Below are 15,875 nucleotides of genomic sequence, written 5' to 3'. Positions count from 1 at the left end.
CATGACTGCATGCCCCAGGTCCGGGATGGAGCCACTCTCATCCTGTCCACGGTGGGAGTCTCCCAACAGCCTGAGGACAGCCAGCCGGATCTACCTGGAGAGCGTGAGTCCCTTCCTTTTGCCTGTGCTCTTGTGGGCTCTGGAGGTCAACGTGGACCAGTCTGCCCCCCCACCCCCCCACCCCGTGCTGCCCTGGAGGGGCGGGGGGCTACTGAGCTCCAGTCTTGGCCTTCAGTGCCACCTCCCCACAGGCCATGCCCTCCTGGAGGAGGAGAACCGTGTGTGGCACCTGGTGCGGCCAGCGGAGGAGGTGGACGAGGGCAAGTCCAAGCGGGGCAGCGTGAAGGAGAAGGAACGCACCAAGGCCATCACCGAGATATACTTGACCCGCCTCCTCTCTGTCAAGGTGGGCGCTGCGGGGGGGCGGGGAGGGGCGCGTGGGGGGGGCGGGGCAACGTGTGGACGGTCACACGGGGGCGGGGCCTGTGGGCGGAGCAACGTGGGGGGCGATCACACGGTCCAGCGCCCACTCCCTGCTGAGTTCCCCCACACACACACTGCCCCAACCCCGCAGGGCACGCTGCAGCAGTTTGTGGACAACTTCTTCCAGAGCGTTCTGGCACCTGGGCATGCGGTGCCGCCCGCTGTTAAGTATTTCTTCGACTTTCTGGACGAGCAGGCCGAGAAACATGACATTAAGGATGACGACACCATCCACATCTGGAAGACCAACAGGTGGGGGCTCCTCCACCCTGCTGCTGCCTGCCCTGCTCCAGGGTCTCGGCAGCCCCTCACTCCCTGTTGCTCTGCCTCAGTCTACCACTGCGGTTCTGGGTGAACATTCTCAAGAACCCCCATTTCATCTTTGACGTGCATGTTCATGAGGTGGTGGACGCTTCCCTGTCAGTCATCGCTCAGACCTTCATGGACGCCTGCACACGCACAGAGCACAAGCTGAGCCGCGTGAGTGGACCCTGAGGGCAGTTTCGGGGGTGGGGAGATTTAGGTCGTGGCCCTGGAGTTCTGTAGGGTCCGGGTCGAGTAGTGGGGGGTGGGGGGTGGCCCGGGGAAGCCATGGTGTGATGCGGGTGAGGAGGTCCGTTTGGGATGTGCCGGGAAGTTTGGGGTGTTGGTTTGTACATTTGGGGCCCGAACTCATGAGAAAGGCAAGTGCACGGTAACTGGGGCTGTGGGAGGTAGAGGGCCTGGGTCACGGCCTGTGGGCTCTGGAGGTCAACGTGGACCAGTCTGCGCCCCCGTGCTGCCCTGGAGGGGCGGGGGGCTGCTGGGGCAGAGCCTGGGCCCTCCCTGCCTTCCCCTCGCGTGGGTACCCAAAGCACTGGGCGCTCCTCCCCTGTTGGGCCTCTGTCCCCCACACACCACACCTCCGGTTCTCTGTTCCGTGGGTGTCCTGGGTGGGGGCGAGCTCGGCTCTGTCACGACTCAGGCATCTCTTGGCTCCGACCCCCCACAGGACTCTCCCAGCAACAAGCTCCTCTACGCCAAGGAGATCTCCACCTACAAGAAGATGGTGGAGGAGTGAGTGCTCCCGTCCCCCCAGCTAGACCCTGGGCACCCACCCTTGACCCCACCCAGTGGGGCCCCTGGGGGTGGTTCCGGCCTGTGACTGGGGACCCGCTGCCCCACCCCTTCCCTGACCGTACGCCCACTCTCCTGCAGTTATTACAAGGGGATCAGGCAGATGGTGCAGGTCAGCGACCAGGACATGAACACACACTTGGCGGAGATTTCTCGGGTAAGAGAAGGTGATGCAGGCTGTGTGCGCGCCAACTGACCGTCTCCAGGCCGAGCACCCCACCCCTCCCCCAAAGCCCCCCGCTGAGTGGCGCTGGAGACTGCCCTTGCAGGAGGGAGAAGCAGGGTGGGGCCGGGTGTGCCCCAAGGAAAGGGGTTTGCGAGCCGTGCTGACCTGGCCTGACTGCTGTGTGTCTGTGGGTGAGAGCGGATGTCTGTCTGTGGCCATCCCACGTACCTGTAACCCTCCTACGTGTGTGTGTGCTTGGGATGCTACACGTCGGCCCTTTCCTCCACCGGGGACAGCCTCCTACCTGCGGGGTCACACAGCCCCTCTCGGACACCCCCCCCAACCCCCCAGGCACACACAGACTCGCTGAACACCCTCGTGGCCCTGCACCAGCTGTACCAGTACACGCAGAAGTACTATGACGAGGTGAGGGGTGTCCTCCCAGGGGTGGGGGCCGGCACCCAGGCAGCCCCCTTCCCTGGCGTGTGGTCTGACGCGGCCCACCTGCAGATCATCAACGCCCTGGAGGAGGACCCTGCCGCCCAGAAGATGCAGCTGGCTTTCCGCCTCCAGCAGATCGCGGCTGCGCTGGAGAACAAAGTCACAGATCTCTGACCTCTGGCCTCTGCCACCACTGACTCTGGGCACAGGTGCGTGATGCTCCGTGTCAGGCGTCGGGCAGCCCCTGAGAAACGAGGCCGAGCGGTAAGGCCCTTACCCTTCACCAGCAGGGGAAGAGCCCCGGGCATCCGCGTGTGGGTGCAGCGGGGGAGCCCCTACCTCCGCGTCTGTAGCATCTATCTCCTGAGCAATAGTGCCGTGCGCCCTCCAGCGCCAGCTCCCGCAGAACCAGCATCAGGTGTTGTCTGTGTCACATCTCCCGCGCGATTCGCAAATGTGCCTTACGCCCCTGGCACCGCGCCAGGTCGCTGGGGGCAGTGGGGCCTCAGCTCCCCCTGTCTGAACACCAGCAGCCACCTCAGACTCCTGGGTTTGGCCTCTTCGGGTGGGGTCTGCTTGCCCGTGGCCCGCAGGGCCTCGCGCCCAGACTGTGTCTGTCTGCCCCGCCGGGACTGGAGGAGAACAACGGTACGAAGCCTTCCTGACCTCACGTGGCCTGCCCTGCGGGGCGCTGGCACTCCGGGTGGACTCCGTGCCCTGGGCCCCACCTCAAAGGTCAAGCTGGACGTCAGACGTCGAGGCCCAGGTGGCCAGAGGGGACCCAGAAGACTGGGCCGTGCTGGAGGCCCTGCCCAGGTCGGAGGGGTCTGGCAGCAGCTCCACCGGGACCACCCTGACCCCTACCCCCTTTTGTAAATCTTGTTCATTGTAAATCAAATACACCTGTCTTTTTCACTCTGCTGCGTGGCTGGGTTCCTCCTGTGGCTGCAGCAGATTGGCAGTCCCTGCTTCTCCACTCCCATTCCTCCTGTGGACACTGGCCCGAGGGTCTCCCCTCAGGCCAGCATGTGCTTTCTGGTGGGGGGGGGCGGGCAGGGGAGAGTTGAGCTGAGTCCAGGCCCTGCCCTCCCCGCTGCCCCAGGGCTGAGAGATGCGGCCTGGGGCACAGAAAGGGGCTGGGCGCCACCGCCAGTCAGTGATCCTGGAAGGATTGGTTCCAGGCAGGGGAGTGTGGATCAGGCGCCATCTGGTGGCCAGGATGCCCCTGCCTGCCTTCCTTGGGCTGGGCCTGCTTGGGCCTGGGGGGGCACTCGTGGGCCTGGCAGGGGCTACTGTCTGGGCCCCTGATAGGTCAGGGACCAATGATCCTCTTTTCTAAGGAGGGGGTCCAGCCAGCATACAGGTAGTAAGTCACTGCTGTGTGCAGACCCCACCAGACACTGGGTGACTCTGGGAGAGAGGGCCCTGTGTCCCCCAGGGTCGGCTCCTTGGTCCCGAGAACAGCCCCAGGATGACTTAGGACAAAAGTAAGGCTGAGTAGTGCCCCCTGCCAATGCCTCACGGAGGGGGTGGTCCAGGATTCTGGGGGTGGAGGAAGCATGCTGCTCCCGGCCCCCATGTTGCACGCAGGGCGGCAGCAATGAGATGCACCGTCCCGGAGCATCAGCACACAAGCGTGTGCGTAACACAGGGTCCCCTGGGCCCTGGGAACACAGCAGTAAATGGCATAGACGGGCTGCCCTGAGGGAGCCCTGGTGCTCCAGGAATACCGCGCAGCCGAAAGGGGATTCGGTGGCTCCAAGATGAGGGCATGCTGCTGGTCCCACCTCAGATCTGGCTGGACCCAGGTGCTCACGTGTCTCAGGGTTCCATCTTGTCTGAACTGCTTCCCGGCCTATGTGGCTGTGTCCCCAGACAGCGGGGACGTTGTTGATGGGCAGCCCCAGACTGCGTCTCCTCCACTTGGGGCATCGTGGTGGCTGGGCATAGGCTAGGCCTTTGATCGTGAGCTACCTGTGCACTTGGAATGAGGGTGGGTCTCTCCTACAGGGAAGCGTACTAGGCAAACGCTGACACCCCCTACCCCAGGGACCCCTAAATGATACTGTTACGACCCACGCGAGGTTTCCTCTTCCCTGAGATCTAGCTGTTCAGAAGCAGGTGGAACAGAGTCTGGAAGTGCTAGGCTGGGGGTGCCTGGGGCAAGGAGGCCTGGCTTCCAGACTGGACCTCCACAAGCCACTACTGCCCCTAAGAAGCCACTACTGCCCCCTACAGACTACATTCTGCAGTGTGAGGACCCCCTTCCCATTCTGTGAAGGTTAGAGACAGGAAGGGCTCGAGGTCCAACAGATGGGGTATGAAGAGGTCCAGGGGCTGTCCTTTCATGCGGCTGTTGAAGGCATAGATGTTGGGGTGCAAGGTGGCAGGGGGCAGGCCAGCCTTGAGTTGTCAGGATGGTGTCAAACTGAGGGATGACCCACCTTCCTGTTTCTACTTCACCATTTTCCTCCTGATGTAGTGGCTGGGGGGGGGGGGGATGCACACACAACTTCACAACTTCAATGACCTTTCCTTCCAAGTTGCAGGGAACAGCCTAAGGCCACACCCTGCTTGCTTAACGCGAGGACCCTCTCCTAAATCACCAGGCCTCCAGGATAGAGCTACATCAGCTTTTTAGGAAGTTCATTCTGACCACAGGGAGAAGTGCAGCCAGGAGGCCAGCAAGTGGCCAGTGGAGGGGAGAGTGGACATGGAGAGAGTGGGATCTTGATACTGGAGTGTAGGGTGGAGGGAGACCAGGGATGGGGGTCCTGAGACTCAGGGCTTCCGTCTGGGTAGGAGGCCCTTGGGTGTAGCCTCCCCATCTGCGCCCCATCCTCAACCTGCTGCCCCTGCCGCTGCCCGCTGCTCTCCACGCCATGACCACCGACTTCTCTAGGCTCAGGCCTCTCACCCTCCGGACCCGGTGGTCAGGATTACGCTGTGAAAATGTCCAGCGCAGCTTCCCATCACCCTGAGAGCAAAAATGAAATCCCTGCTGTGGCCCCACCCAGCCTGCCTCAACCCTCCTCTCTGACCACCTTCCCCCTTTCTTGTCCCTCAAGCCGAGCTCAGTCCCGGGGAGGCAGGACGGTCTGAAAGCTTGGCTCAGCTCCACTGGTGTCTCTCTCCAGGGGACTTCCTGACCTGTCCGGCTTTGTGCCCTCTCCTCACCCTAACCACCACCGGAAACTCCCTGGTTTCTCTCCAGGACCCTCCCCAGGAGGCAGCTTGGCCAAGACCCGCCAGCCTGGGGCCAGGTGGGCCGACGGGTGTGAATTCTGAGGGAGGGTCTCCATTCTGCCTGACTCACTGAGCCGGCCGGGTAGTCCACTCCGCTCTGGTCAGTTACGACCACTCAGCCCGGATTTGGGGCAGGTAGGGGGAGGCCGGGCGCAGGCTCCCCTAGGGGCGGCACGACTCCACCCCCGGGCCGCGGAAGAAGGGCGGAGCCTGTCGCCCGGGGAACCTGCTTTGGTTGCGGGTGGGGGGGGGGGAGCGCCCGCCTAGCGCGAACAAAGGCCGCCTCCTCTCCCCGCAGCCCGGGGCTCGGCGCGGCTCCGCCCCCCGGGAAGGCGGGGACTCTGGAGGAGGGGCGGAGCGGGGCGACACCGGTGTCCTCCCCCCACCACCGCCAGACCAGCACTGGCTCCCAGAGGGGAAACTGAGGCCAGGGATGGCTCGGGACTTGGCCTAAGTCACGCAAGGCTGGCCGGAGCGAGACTCGGATCGCTTTCTCTGTGGTTTCTTTTTTTTTTTTTTTTTTAATTTTTTTTAACGTTTATTTATTTTTGAGACAGAGACAGAGCATGAACGGGGGGCGGGGGGGGGTGGGCAGAGAGAGAGGGAGACACAGAATCGGAAGCCGGCTCCAGGCTCTGAGCTGTCAGCCCAGAGCCTGACGCGGGGCTCGAACTCACGGACCGCGAGATCGTGACCTGAGCTGAAGTCGGACGCTTAACCGACTGAGCCACCCAGGCGCCCCTCTTTGTGGTTTCTTGGCTCCCGCCAGAGTTGTTTTGTTTTATTTGGTTTTAATGGTTATTTTTGGGGGGCGAAGGGCAAAGAGAGAGAAAGGACAGAAGATCCCAAGCGGGCTCTGCGCAGGCAGCAGCAACCCGGACTGCGGGGGGCGGGGGCTCGAACTCACAAACCCTGAGATCATGACCGGAGCCAAAGTCCCAGGCTTAACCCCCTGAGCCACCCAGCGCCCCCCACCCAGCCACCACCCCCCGCCAGGGTTTCGATTCGCTGGGCAGTTATGTCCGTTTGCCTGGCACTGCCTTGAGATGTCTTGTTTTAATTTGGTTGCCAATATTTAAAACTCAGGAGATTTCACGTAAAAACTCAGGTTTTAGTTTGTCTTTGAGAGGTGGGGGTTCGGGCCACGCAGAGCCTGATTTCCCACTTTTCCAGGAGGCTGCAGCCCAGACCTTACTCACTGCCCTCCCAACATAGAGGGCCAGGAGGCGTCTGTCCTGGGGACAATGCTGTCTGCGAACACGTATCACTTCAAAATGGAAAGTAACTACGCGGGTGCAGAGCAACAGACAGTCGCGGGAGGCTGTCTTGCTGGAATGAGGAACATCTCTCCCCCACTCCCCCCCCCCCCCCCCCCCCCCCCCGTCAGTTACAGCAGCCTGCTTGAAATAATCCTTCCAGGCCAGGAGAGGAAACCAGGGAACGCGCTGAGCGCGGAGGCGTAACAGCGGTTACGCGCCAGAGGAGCTCCTCTGTACATAGGAAAGTCAGGGTGGGCTTCCTGGAAGAGGTGATAGCCGAGGGTGCGTTTAGAAGGAGGCAAGGTACCAGGAACCAGAAAGGACACACTTGGGGATAGCATTTGATGGGTGCAGTGCCTCCGAGGTCCCCTGGCGCTGCCGCTGTCCCTGGTCCTGACAGGGCTGGTTCCCCAGGCCCGCCCAGCAGCCACACTTCTCCCCAGGGGCGGCCGGACGGCGCCCAGCGGCCGGCTTCGGACCACGGAAGGTTCCCAGCGGAGGAACCACACGGCCAAGCCGAGAACGGCCTCCAAGGGAGAGGGAAGCCAGGCTGGCCCGGGATGCAGGGCGCCGCCATCTGCACACCCCAGAGGGGGACCCAGTCAAGTGTCCAGTTGTGATTAGGTAGCATTTTCTACATCGATGGAAAAACCGCTCCCACGGCTTGATCTTGAGGGAGCAGGCTGGGGGGTGGGGGTGTCGTGCAGGGCCCGGAGCAGGAGCGGGGAGAGGAGGGATGAGCGAACCCGAGGTGCCGGCACCGGTGCGGGCAGGGGAGGGTGCGGGGAGCGGAGGCGGCCTGGCAGGGGCGGGGCGCGGCCGAGGGCCGAACGCGGGCGGACGCTGGGGCCAGTGCGGACCCCAGGAGGCAGAGGCGCCCCGGCCGCGACCCCGGGAGGGGAGGGCAGGGCTGGCTTCCGGCCGGCCGCCGCCCGGCAGGGGCAGGAAGCCGCGCGGCCGTCCCCGCGCACCCCCACCCCGGCCCCGCCCCGCGCCGCGCCCGCCGCCGCCTCCTCCCGCCGCCCTCCGTCCGCTCCGCTCGGGCTCGGGCTCCGGCGCGGGGCGGGGGCGGGGGCGGGGGCGGGGGCGCGGGGCGGGGCGCGGGCCGAGCGGCGGCCGCTTCGGACATGTCGGGCCCGCGCGCAGGCTTCTACCGGCAGGAACTCAACAAGACGGTGTGGGAGGTGCCTCAGCGGCTGCAGGGGCTGCGCCCGGTGGGCTCGGGCGCCTACGGCTCGGTCTGGTAGGGGCGGCGGGGAGGGCGGGGAGGGCGGGGAGGTGCGGGCGGGACGGAGTGCGCGCCCCCTCCCCTCCCTTGGCGAGGTTCCTGGCGTGGGGAGGGGCCTCGCCCTGCCTCCGCCCCCGGGCCGTTCACCGATCGCGGGAATGAATGGGGGGTCGGGGGCAGGAGGAAGGAAACTTTCCTACCGGACGCCGCTCCGGGTGAAGGAGAGGGGTCGTTCTCCCCCCCCCCCCCCCGTCCCAGCCGGAGCACCCCCACCGGGCCCAAATCCTGCGGCGTCACAGCCGGCCAAAGGGCGGGTCTCCCGGGCCCCTAAATGTGCGAACAGGCGTCCAGGGTGCCACCCCCTCCCCCGTCAAGGGCTGGGCAGCTCTGGGGTCTGCCCCGTTCCTAGGATGGGTGGTCTTGTTTGCAAAAGAGAAAGCCCAACTTGAGGGAGGGCAGGACCCCTCCCCTTACATTGGCTTCAAAACTCCCCTGGGTCCTGCCCCCTCCCCTGTTTTCCAAAGGGTCTCAGACTCTGGATGGGGCTCAGGCCTGATCAGAGAAGCCTACCATGCCCCCTGCAGTGCTTGTGGGGGTCTACCCCTGCTCCATTTTTGCTCCCACCAAGAGAGCTCAGACCACAGCCCCACAGTTGAGCCCTGGGGCCCTGACAGAGGACAGAGTCTGGAAGTGGGAGACAGGGTTGGGTGTTTGGCTGAGACCTGTGTGGGGCTGTGGAGGGACTGGGGGTGGGGCTTAAGGTGAGGTGGTTCCAGGTGGTGGGGGTGCAGTTACAATACCTTCAGGCTGAGTGTGGATGTGGATGTTGAGAGGTGCTCCCCCCAAACCCAGTGGGGTCCTTACCAAGGCCTGAGCTGGTGGCTGCCGTCCACTGAGGGGGTCTTAGGTGGGGAGGCCAGAGCCCCTCGGGATGGGGCTTTACTCCTGGCTCTGACAGAAGGTTACCAGTGGCCCTTCCTGAACCCCTCCGGAGTCCCAGTGCTGTAAGGGCTGGTGTAAGGGCTTGGCACCCCCCATCCCCACCTCCCATCTGCAGTCATCCCTGCCAGCTTGTCAGAACCCGCAGGCTGGCCGTTTCAGCTGGTCCAGCCTCTGGCCTCTGATTTCATCTCTAAGACCTCAAGGGCAGGAAGAGGGTCAGGGATGATGCGTTAGTGGCCCCGCATAGAGTCTTTGCTGGATTCACCTCTCAACTGGAGCCACCTTCGGGAGTCCCTAGCGGGGGCCAGCTCCCTAGCGAGGCCTGGGTCTCTCCCCATTGCTCTGTTGCCCCGGTGCAGGTGACGGCCCTCTCCTGGGCTCCCACGGTGAAGCTGGTGACCTAGTGCCAATTCTGTGTCACCAGATTGTGCAGACAGCACTGGGGGAAAAGGTCCGCTGCCCCACATGAGGAGCCACTCCCCTGCTTGCCTCCCCGCAAGTGACTTGGACCTTCCCCAGCAGGCGACAGGCTGGGGGAAGGGGCCTGGGTGCCCCAGGCACCTGGCTGGCTCTCCTCCACCACCACCTGGGCCCATGAGCGTCCTGTCCTGTGCACACTCATTCCTGGGGGAAGCAGGGTCCTAGAGAGTGGAGGTAAACTGGGAGAGAGGGAAGTTCTGGGCATCAGTGACCAAACAGTCTTGGTAAAGGCATGGCTGTTAGCACGGCTCCAGTGCTGGGGGCAGTGGGACTCTGAGAGGGTGGGGGTGACAGACTATTTGCATTTGGAGATGATGCCAGTGACCATTTTGTCTCTGCTGAGGAAGAGTAGGTGGGTGAGGCTGGTGAGGAGCAGGGGAGTGGAGTGGGGGTCCAGATACCACCCTCTGTTGAACATTTCGTGTTGCCCAGTTTTTCATTCTTAAAAAATAATAATCCAGTAAACACCCTTGGCCAGCTTTTTGTCCATATTTTGAATATTCAGAGGCGTTGGGGGTCCAGGGGCTTTGGAGGTGGCTCTGGAACCACCTGGGGAGCCCCCCCCCCCCCCCGCCCCCATGCATGGGCCCACAGGGGAACAGGAGAACAATTTGCAGTGGTTGTTTTCCCGGCCTGGTCATTGGAGACCCTCCCCCAGCCTCATGCTGAGTTGGGGGAGAAGATCCGGGTCCTGCTCTAGGACTCCCAGGTGGGGGCAGGCCAGGACCTTGTGGGCCTGAATACTGGTGGGAAGGGGCGGACTGGAGGGTGCGATCCGGCCCAGAGGAGGCTCAGAGGAGAGGCTTTCCAGGCGGGTCAGGGGCTGGCTGCACCGAAGGCAGTGCACCCTAGGGGTCCCCCGAGCAAAAGTGCGCTCAGAGGGCGAGATTAGGCCCAAAAGGAGCAGGGCCTGGGGGCGCACAGCTGGGTCCCCCCTCTGCGCCCGCGCTGCCTCACTTGCCCGCCTTGCAGCTCGGCCTACGACACGCGGCTGCGCCAGAAGGTGGCAGTGAAGAAGCTGTCGCGACCCTTCCAGTCGCTGATCCACGCGCGGAGGACCTACCGCGAGCTGCGGCTGCTCAAACACCTGAAGCACGAGAACGTGAGCAGAGAGCCCTGGGGCGGGTCAGCGGGGCGGGGCGGGGCTCCCCGGGCGGGGCAGGCCTGACTCCCGCCCCCCTCCCAGGTCATCGGGCTGCTGGACGTGTTCACGCCGGCCACCTCCATTGAGGACTTCAGCGAAGTGTGAGTGGCAGCCACCGTGGCAGCTGGGCGGGAGCTTGTACGGGGCGGGGGGTGGGGGTGGGGCGGGGGGGCTGTCCTGACCCCTGACCCCTCCCAGGTACCTGGTGACCACCCTGATGGGCGCCGACCTGAACAACATCGTCAAGTGCCAGGCGCTGAGCGACGAGCACGTCCAGTTCCTGGTTTACCAGCTGCTGCGCGGGCTCAAGGTGGGCGCCACGCAGGTGGGCGCAGGGTGGGATGTGGTGGCCACAACCTGACGCTCGCCCCGTCTCCCCCTTGCAGTACATCCACTCCGCGGGGATCATCCACCGGGTAGGTGTGGCCACCGGGTGAGGGTCGGGGCTGGCGCTGCCTTGCTCCTGCGCTCACGCCCTGCCTGCCCCACAGGACCTGAAGCCCAGCAACGTGGCTGTGAACGAGGACTGTGAGCTTAGGGTGAGCTGGCCGTGCGGGCGGGGCGGTCACCCTGCTGGCCGGCAGACGGGGCCTGCCTGGAGGCACTGACAGGCCTGGTGGTCACTCTAGATCCTGGACTTTGGGCTAGCCCGCCAGGCTGATGAGGAGATGACCGGCTATGTGGCCACCCGCTGGTACCGCGCGCCTGAGATCATGCTCAACTGGATGCACTACAACCAGACAGGTGATGTCAGCCCATATGGGGGCACACGGGTTGTGTTGGACCATGGTGGGCAGGCAGGCCAGGGCCTGGGGAGGGTGGGGGCTTATGGGGCCAAAGGTCAAGGACCTTGCGTGGTGGTGGTGGTGGGGGGGGGGAGTGCTTGTGTCCAGCCTTGGGGACAGGCAAGGTTTGGGACCATCGTTCCAAAACAGACCTTAGAGGTACTGAGCACAGCAGGTCTTGGGCTAACTCCTCCCCCTCCCAGGGTTGGGTCTAGAGGAGTAAGCGGGCTGCTGTCTTTGGGCCCGGGTGTGACCAAGAGGCCACTGGGCTGGCACTGTCCGGACAGCCCCCTGATTCTCTGAGGGGGGCTTGGGGAGGGCAGACTAATGGAGACTCCTTCGCCAACAGTGGACATCTGGTCTGTGGGCTGCATCATGGCTGAGCTGCTCCAGGGAAAGGCCCTCTTCCCAGGAAATGACTGTATCCTTGCCCCAGGCTGGGTCCCTTTCTGCTGGGTGGGTCTCAGGGGATGTGGCACTGGCCCTTTCTGGCTGGTCTTGCCTCCTCTGCCCCCCCGCTGTAGGAGAGCAGGTTTGGGGCAGTGTCCCAAGGTCTGGGATCTGGGGGCTGGGAAGGGTCTACTCCTGGCCAGTGGTCATTTCCTCAGCCAGGCAGACATCGACCAGCTGAAGCGAATCATGGAGGTGGTGGGCACGCCCAGCCCTGAGGTTCTAGCAAAAATATCATCGGAACACGTGAGTCACCAGCTCCCGGCTCCCTCTGCTAACCATGCCCTCAGGTACTCTGGAGGGAGAGGCTCTGTGGGAGTAGACCAGGGAGCCTGTGGGGAGCATGGGTCACAGCGGAATGGAGCCTGAGGCAGTGCCTGACCCCTTAAGGGAGAAACAGGTGAACAGGGAAGACGGTCCTTGGGGCATGAGGGACAACGAGGGCACAACCCCAGCACTAACCAACAGTGCCCTTGCCCAGAGCAGTAGGGCGACACCAGGCCCCGGGGCTCCAGGCATCGAGAGCCAAGTGGGGTGCTCGAGCCGCTAAACCCCAAGTGGGAGATCCTTCTGGTCTGTGCATGTTCTTGTCTAGGCCTGTTGGAGGGAATGAGTCTGGGGGCTTCTCTCAGCAAGCGCCTGCCTGGCTTGGGGCCAGGGGAGGGAGGGTGTGAGCAGCCCCCTCAGGCCCTTCCTCTGTGCCCCCAGGCCCGGACATACATCCAGTCCCTGCCCCCCATGCCCCAGAAGGACCTCAGGAGCATCTTCCGTGGAGCCAACCCCCTGGGTGAGGATGCGCCCTGGGTCTGGGCTGGGCTCCACATCTGGCCCTAGATGCCTAACTGACCACCCCCTTTCCACTGGCCACTCTGTAGCTGTGGATCTCCTGGGAAGGATGCTGGTGCTGGACAGTGACCAGAGGGTCAGTGCGGCTGAGGCCCTGGCCCATGCCTACTTCAGCCAGTACCACGACCCCGACGATGAGCCCGAGGCTGAGCCCTATGATGAAAGCGTTGAGGCCAAGGAGCGGACCGTGGAGGAGTGGAAGGGTGAGCTTGAGGAGGGCTGGGTGGGAGAGGTGGAGCCCAGGGCCTGAGGGCTTCATTCCCCTGGAGGCTAGGAGTTGCCTGCTTCCTTCTGGAAGTGTTCTAGTTCCTCCCAGAGCGCTGCCCCCCCCCTCCAGGGTGGGGCAGGTAGAGATGGGGTGAGGGGTGTCCAGCAGGGACCTGGGGGGCGGGCAGCACAGGGCACACTCCAGAAGGAGGGGGGGCGGGCAGCTGAGGCTGCCCTCGGGGTGATGGGCTGGGGTAGCAGGGGAGACGGGCCAGCCACCAGGGACCGCAGGAGCTCACCCTTTCCTTGGCTCCCCAGAGCTCACCTACCAGGAGGTCCTCAGCTTCAAGCCCCCAGAGCCACCGCAGTCACCTGGCAGCCTGGATATTGAGCAGTGAGGGGAATGTGCCGGCTGGCCACTCGAACTGCAGGATTCCCTCAGCCTGCCGGATTCCCACGAGGAGTGCCTCCCAGCACCTCTGTGGCCAGCAGGCCCGACCCTAGCCTGGGACCCCTCGCCTGCACACTGCTCCTTGTGGGCAGTCCTCGTATGCATGTGAACGCACAGAAGTGTGCCTGTGTGCAAGCCACTGGGGCAGGAGTCTAGGCAGAGCATCCTTGCTCCCCCTGCCTCCTCCCAGCAATCTGGGTCTCCCTCAGGACCTCACCTGGATGCCATAAGGGGTCCCTCTGGGGAGTGTGTCTGTCTCCAGATCTCCTGAGTCCCAGAGGACTGTCTCTGGAGGGCCTCCTGGAGACTGAAGTGGGGGTCTTAGTTGTCAGAGCTTCTCAGCCCCCAAGTACGGCGCTACTCTGGAAAATGCGGAGTCCCGAGTCTGAAAGCTGGGCGGGGTCTTTCCTGGAGGCTGGCAGGGTAGGGACAGCCACCAGGTATCAAATCAGAAAGTCATTCTGGAGCCGTGTGTTCACCTGTGCTGTGTGTGGCACGTGTGCACTAACGTGTGCTCCTGGTACCTACGTGTCAAGGCGTTTGCAGGCACGTGTGAATCCGTGGCTGCCCGAGGGGAGGGCCAGCTTCCATGACCAGCAAGAAGCTTGAACGGAGGTGGCCGCACTGTCACTTCCCCTTCCCTCCGTGCCTGCTGTGGGGGTGCAGGGGTGGTGGTGCTGCTGCTGAGATCCTGTGTGTACCGTTCGAGGGGCTCAGGCGGGCGGCGGCATCCAGTGGACAAAAGCCAGCGCTTTCTCCTTGGCTGTGGGGGCTGCTGCAGGTGCTTCTAAGGTGTGAAGAGCTGGTTGGCACAGGGAGCTCCAGCCTGGAGGGGGCGGGGGGAGGGGGCACACAACCAGTGCAGACTTGGACTCAGGCTCCGGACCTTGGCCCAGAGCTCTGCACGCTCTACCTCTGTCCACCTGGCCCTGCCACTGAGAGCCGGGGGTTCTGGTCTGTGGGTGACCCTCATCCTCCCTTCTTCCAGGATGGAGCTGATCTAGTAAGCTCTGGACACGAACCTGCTCAACATGTTGGGGGTGTGGGTCCTCCGTCGAGGGGCTTCTCTGTGGGGTGGTGGCACCCTATGCAGGAGCTGGTGACCTCCCACCTTCCAGAGGCCTCAACGTCAAGTGCCTGCACCAGGGTTTCACAATAAAGGGGTTCTCTCTCACTCGGCTTGTGTCCCAAGTCTCCAGACCCCGCTGCCTGGCTGTCTGCACTGCCTGGAGTGGGTCGCTGGATCTGTGCACCACATCCCCAGCTGGCTGGCCCCACCAGACCCCGCACTGCCTCCATCCCTTGGGTCTCCAGGCGGACAAGCAGCCATCGCCGGCATAGCACCCTCCCTGCTCCCCAAGAGCTCAGGGGGACCGGGGTGGGGTGGACTGGGTTCTCCACCCAGGCTAATGGGTTCTGAGGAGGGACGAGGCAGGATGGCCACCCACAGATGGACCCCAGCTGCCTTGCTGAGGAATTCGTTGGGCAGGCTCAGCTTCTGGCCCAGATACAGACCTGTGCTGCCTTTCAGTGGTCAGGGAGGCTGCTGGGGGACAATCGGGGGTCTCTGGGAGCAAAGGCCTGTCCTTGCTTGGAACTGGGTGAAGCGGGTGTGTGTGGGGGGAATAGCTTCTTTAAGGGGAAAGAGGCCACCTGCTCTCAGGACACACTTGCATTGCAGTTCAGTGGAGGAAGGGCACTGGCCTCAACAAGGACAGTCGTGCCCTTGCCCTGGGCCTTGGGGGTGGAGACCATGTGGGAGTGGGGCCTCCAGGGGCCTGGTCAGTATGGCTACTGGGCCTCAGGTTCTGGGGAACCCCTGGAAACCAAGCGAGGCTGGGTGGGGGGTAGGGGATGGGAGAACTGGGACACGTGCCACCTAGGGAAGCCAACCAGACGACCAGACCCCTGGACCCCACCACAGGGAGTAAGAAGGCCAGCTAGGGGCCTCCTGGAAGAGGCAGGTGGAGTGCCACAGGCAGCCCAGGGCGTGAAGGGCACAGGTGGCTGTGGCTCCAGTGACCCCGGGCTGCTCCCACTGACTAGTCTCCAGTCCTGGGTGCTGCAGATCACCAGCCCGCAGCCCACGTGCAAAGCTGCTCTGGCCGCCTCTGAGCTGCTGATTCATGGCGGCAGCGGCCGGCAGGGCACAGAGGGAGGGGCAGGGGGCCTCGGGGATCCTGTTACTCCACTGGTTCTCAGGCCTAGGTCGCTGGGTGGAGGAGGTCGTGGAGGGGGCTCTGTCCTCCAGGAGCATCTGGTCCAGGATGTGGCCAGACATGGAAGGACGCTGCCCCCATCGAGGGTTAAAGAGGGCGCAGAGAGCCCAAGTGGGGCCCTCCTTCACCCCCGGGGTCAAGCACAACTTTCTGGAGAGGGTGGAGAGGCTCAGACCAACCTTGAGACAAACCGGAGGGAGTAAGCTGGGCAGAAGGGGGGACGGACAAAGGGACTTGCAAATGCTGGGAGCAGGCTTTCCCACTGGGGGGTGGGGATGGAGAGGAGGGGGTTGGGAGGTGCACAAGGGCCCAAGGGGGGGACCCTACAGGAACAACTTCTCTGGCTCCTGGGGTCGGGAGGTCACAGGGAGGGGTGTTGGGGATGCAGCCTAAGTTTGGGAAACGGAACCAG

The 15,875-nt window shown here is 63.8% G+C and overlaps 2 protein-coding genes across 9 annotated transcripts in view; both read left to right on the top strand.

The window, feature by feature from the left end:
• Window positions 1-3,126, top strand: part of PLXNB2 (plexin B2) — a 28,971-nt gene extending 25,845 nt beyond the window's left edge. For 5 of the 6 annotated variants that reach the window (XM_045062572.1, XM_045062575.1, XM_045062573.1 and 2 more), the window contains 8 exons: window positions 19-103; window positions 252-406; window positions 575-735; window positions 816-963; window positions 1,475-1,539; window positions 1,681-1,756; window positions 2,117-2,191; window positions 2,276-3,126. In XM_045062572.1, the coding sequence (XP_044918507.1) occupies window positions 19-103; window positions 252-406; window positions 575-735; window positions 816-963; window positions 1,475-1,539; window positions 1,681-1,756; window positions 2,117-2,191; window positions 2,276-2,380 (870 nt within the window). In that variant the 3' untranslated portion in view covers window positions 2,381-3,126. The remainder of the gene's footprint in view (window positions 1-18; window positions 104-251; window positions 407-574; window positions 736-815; window positions 964-1,474; window positions 1,540-1,680; window positions 1,757-2,116; window positions 2,192-2,275) is intronic. The other variant, XM_019835766.2, reaches the window with a different exon arrangement.
• Window positions 3,127-7,795: 4,669 nt separating this feature from the next.
• MAPK11 (mitogen-activated protein kinase 11) lies at window positions 7,796-14,418 on the top strand. Of its 3 annotated transcripts, none has more exons than XM_023257660.2 (12): window positions 7,796-7,954; window positions 10,334-10,463; window positions 10,548-10,606; window positions 10,704-10,815; window positions 10,892-10,921; window positions 10,997-11,044; window positions 11,135-11,249; window positions 11,640-11,711; window positions 11,907-11,986; window positions 12,449-12,527; window positions 12,616-12,789; window positions 13,112-14,418. In XM_023257660.2, the coding sequence occupies exons 1-12, from the start codon at window positions 7,839-7,841 to the stop codon at window positions 13,189-13,191; spliced, it is 1,095 nt and encodes a 364-aa protein (XP_023113428.1). In that variant the 5' UTR covers window positions 7,796-7,838; the 3' UTR covers window positions 13,192-14,418. The 3 variants fall into 3 exon arrangements, with proteins under 3 accessions (XP_023113428.1, XP_023113429.1, XP_023113430.1); XM_023257662.2 differs by lacking the exon at window positions 7,796-7,954 and adding an exon at window positions 8,014-8,154; XM_023257661.2 differs by lacking the exon at window positions 10,892-10,921.
• Window positions 14,419-15,875: the final 1,457 nt, after the last annotated feature.

This window comes from Felis catus, chromosome B4 (assembly GCF_018350175.1).
Source record: "Felis catus isolate Fca126 chromosome B4, F.catus_Fca126_mat1.0, whole genome shotgun sequence".
Classification (NCBI taxonomy): Eukaryota; Metazoa; Chordata; class Mammalia; order Carnivora; family Felidae; genus Felis; species Felis catus.
Note: the sequence above shows the minus strand (reverse complement) of the source record. Positions and strands in the feature narration are given on the sequence as shown.

Excerpts from the sequence above, each read along its gene's own strand:
- MAPK11 (XM_023257660.2), top strand. The coding sequence starts at position 7,839 with ATGTCGGGCCCGCGCGCAGGCTTCTACCGGCAGGAACTCAACAAGACG. Across the intron at positions 10,464-10,547 it reads AACACCTGAAGCACGAGAAC|GTCATCGGGCTGCTGGACGT; the intron begins GTGAGCAGAGAG and ends CCCCCCTCCCAG. Across the intron at positions 10,922-10,996 it reads CCGCGGGGATCATCCACCGG|GACCTGAAGCCCAGCAACGT; the intron begins GTAGGTGTGGCC and ends CCTGCCCCACAG.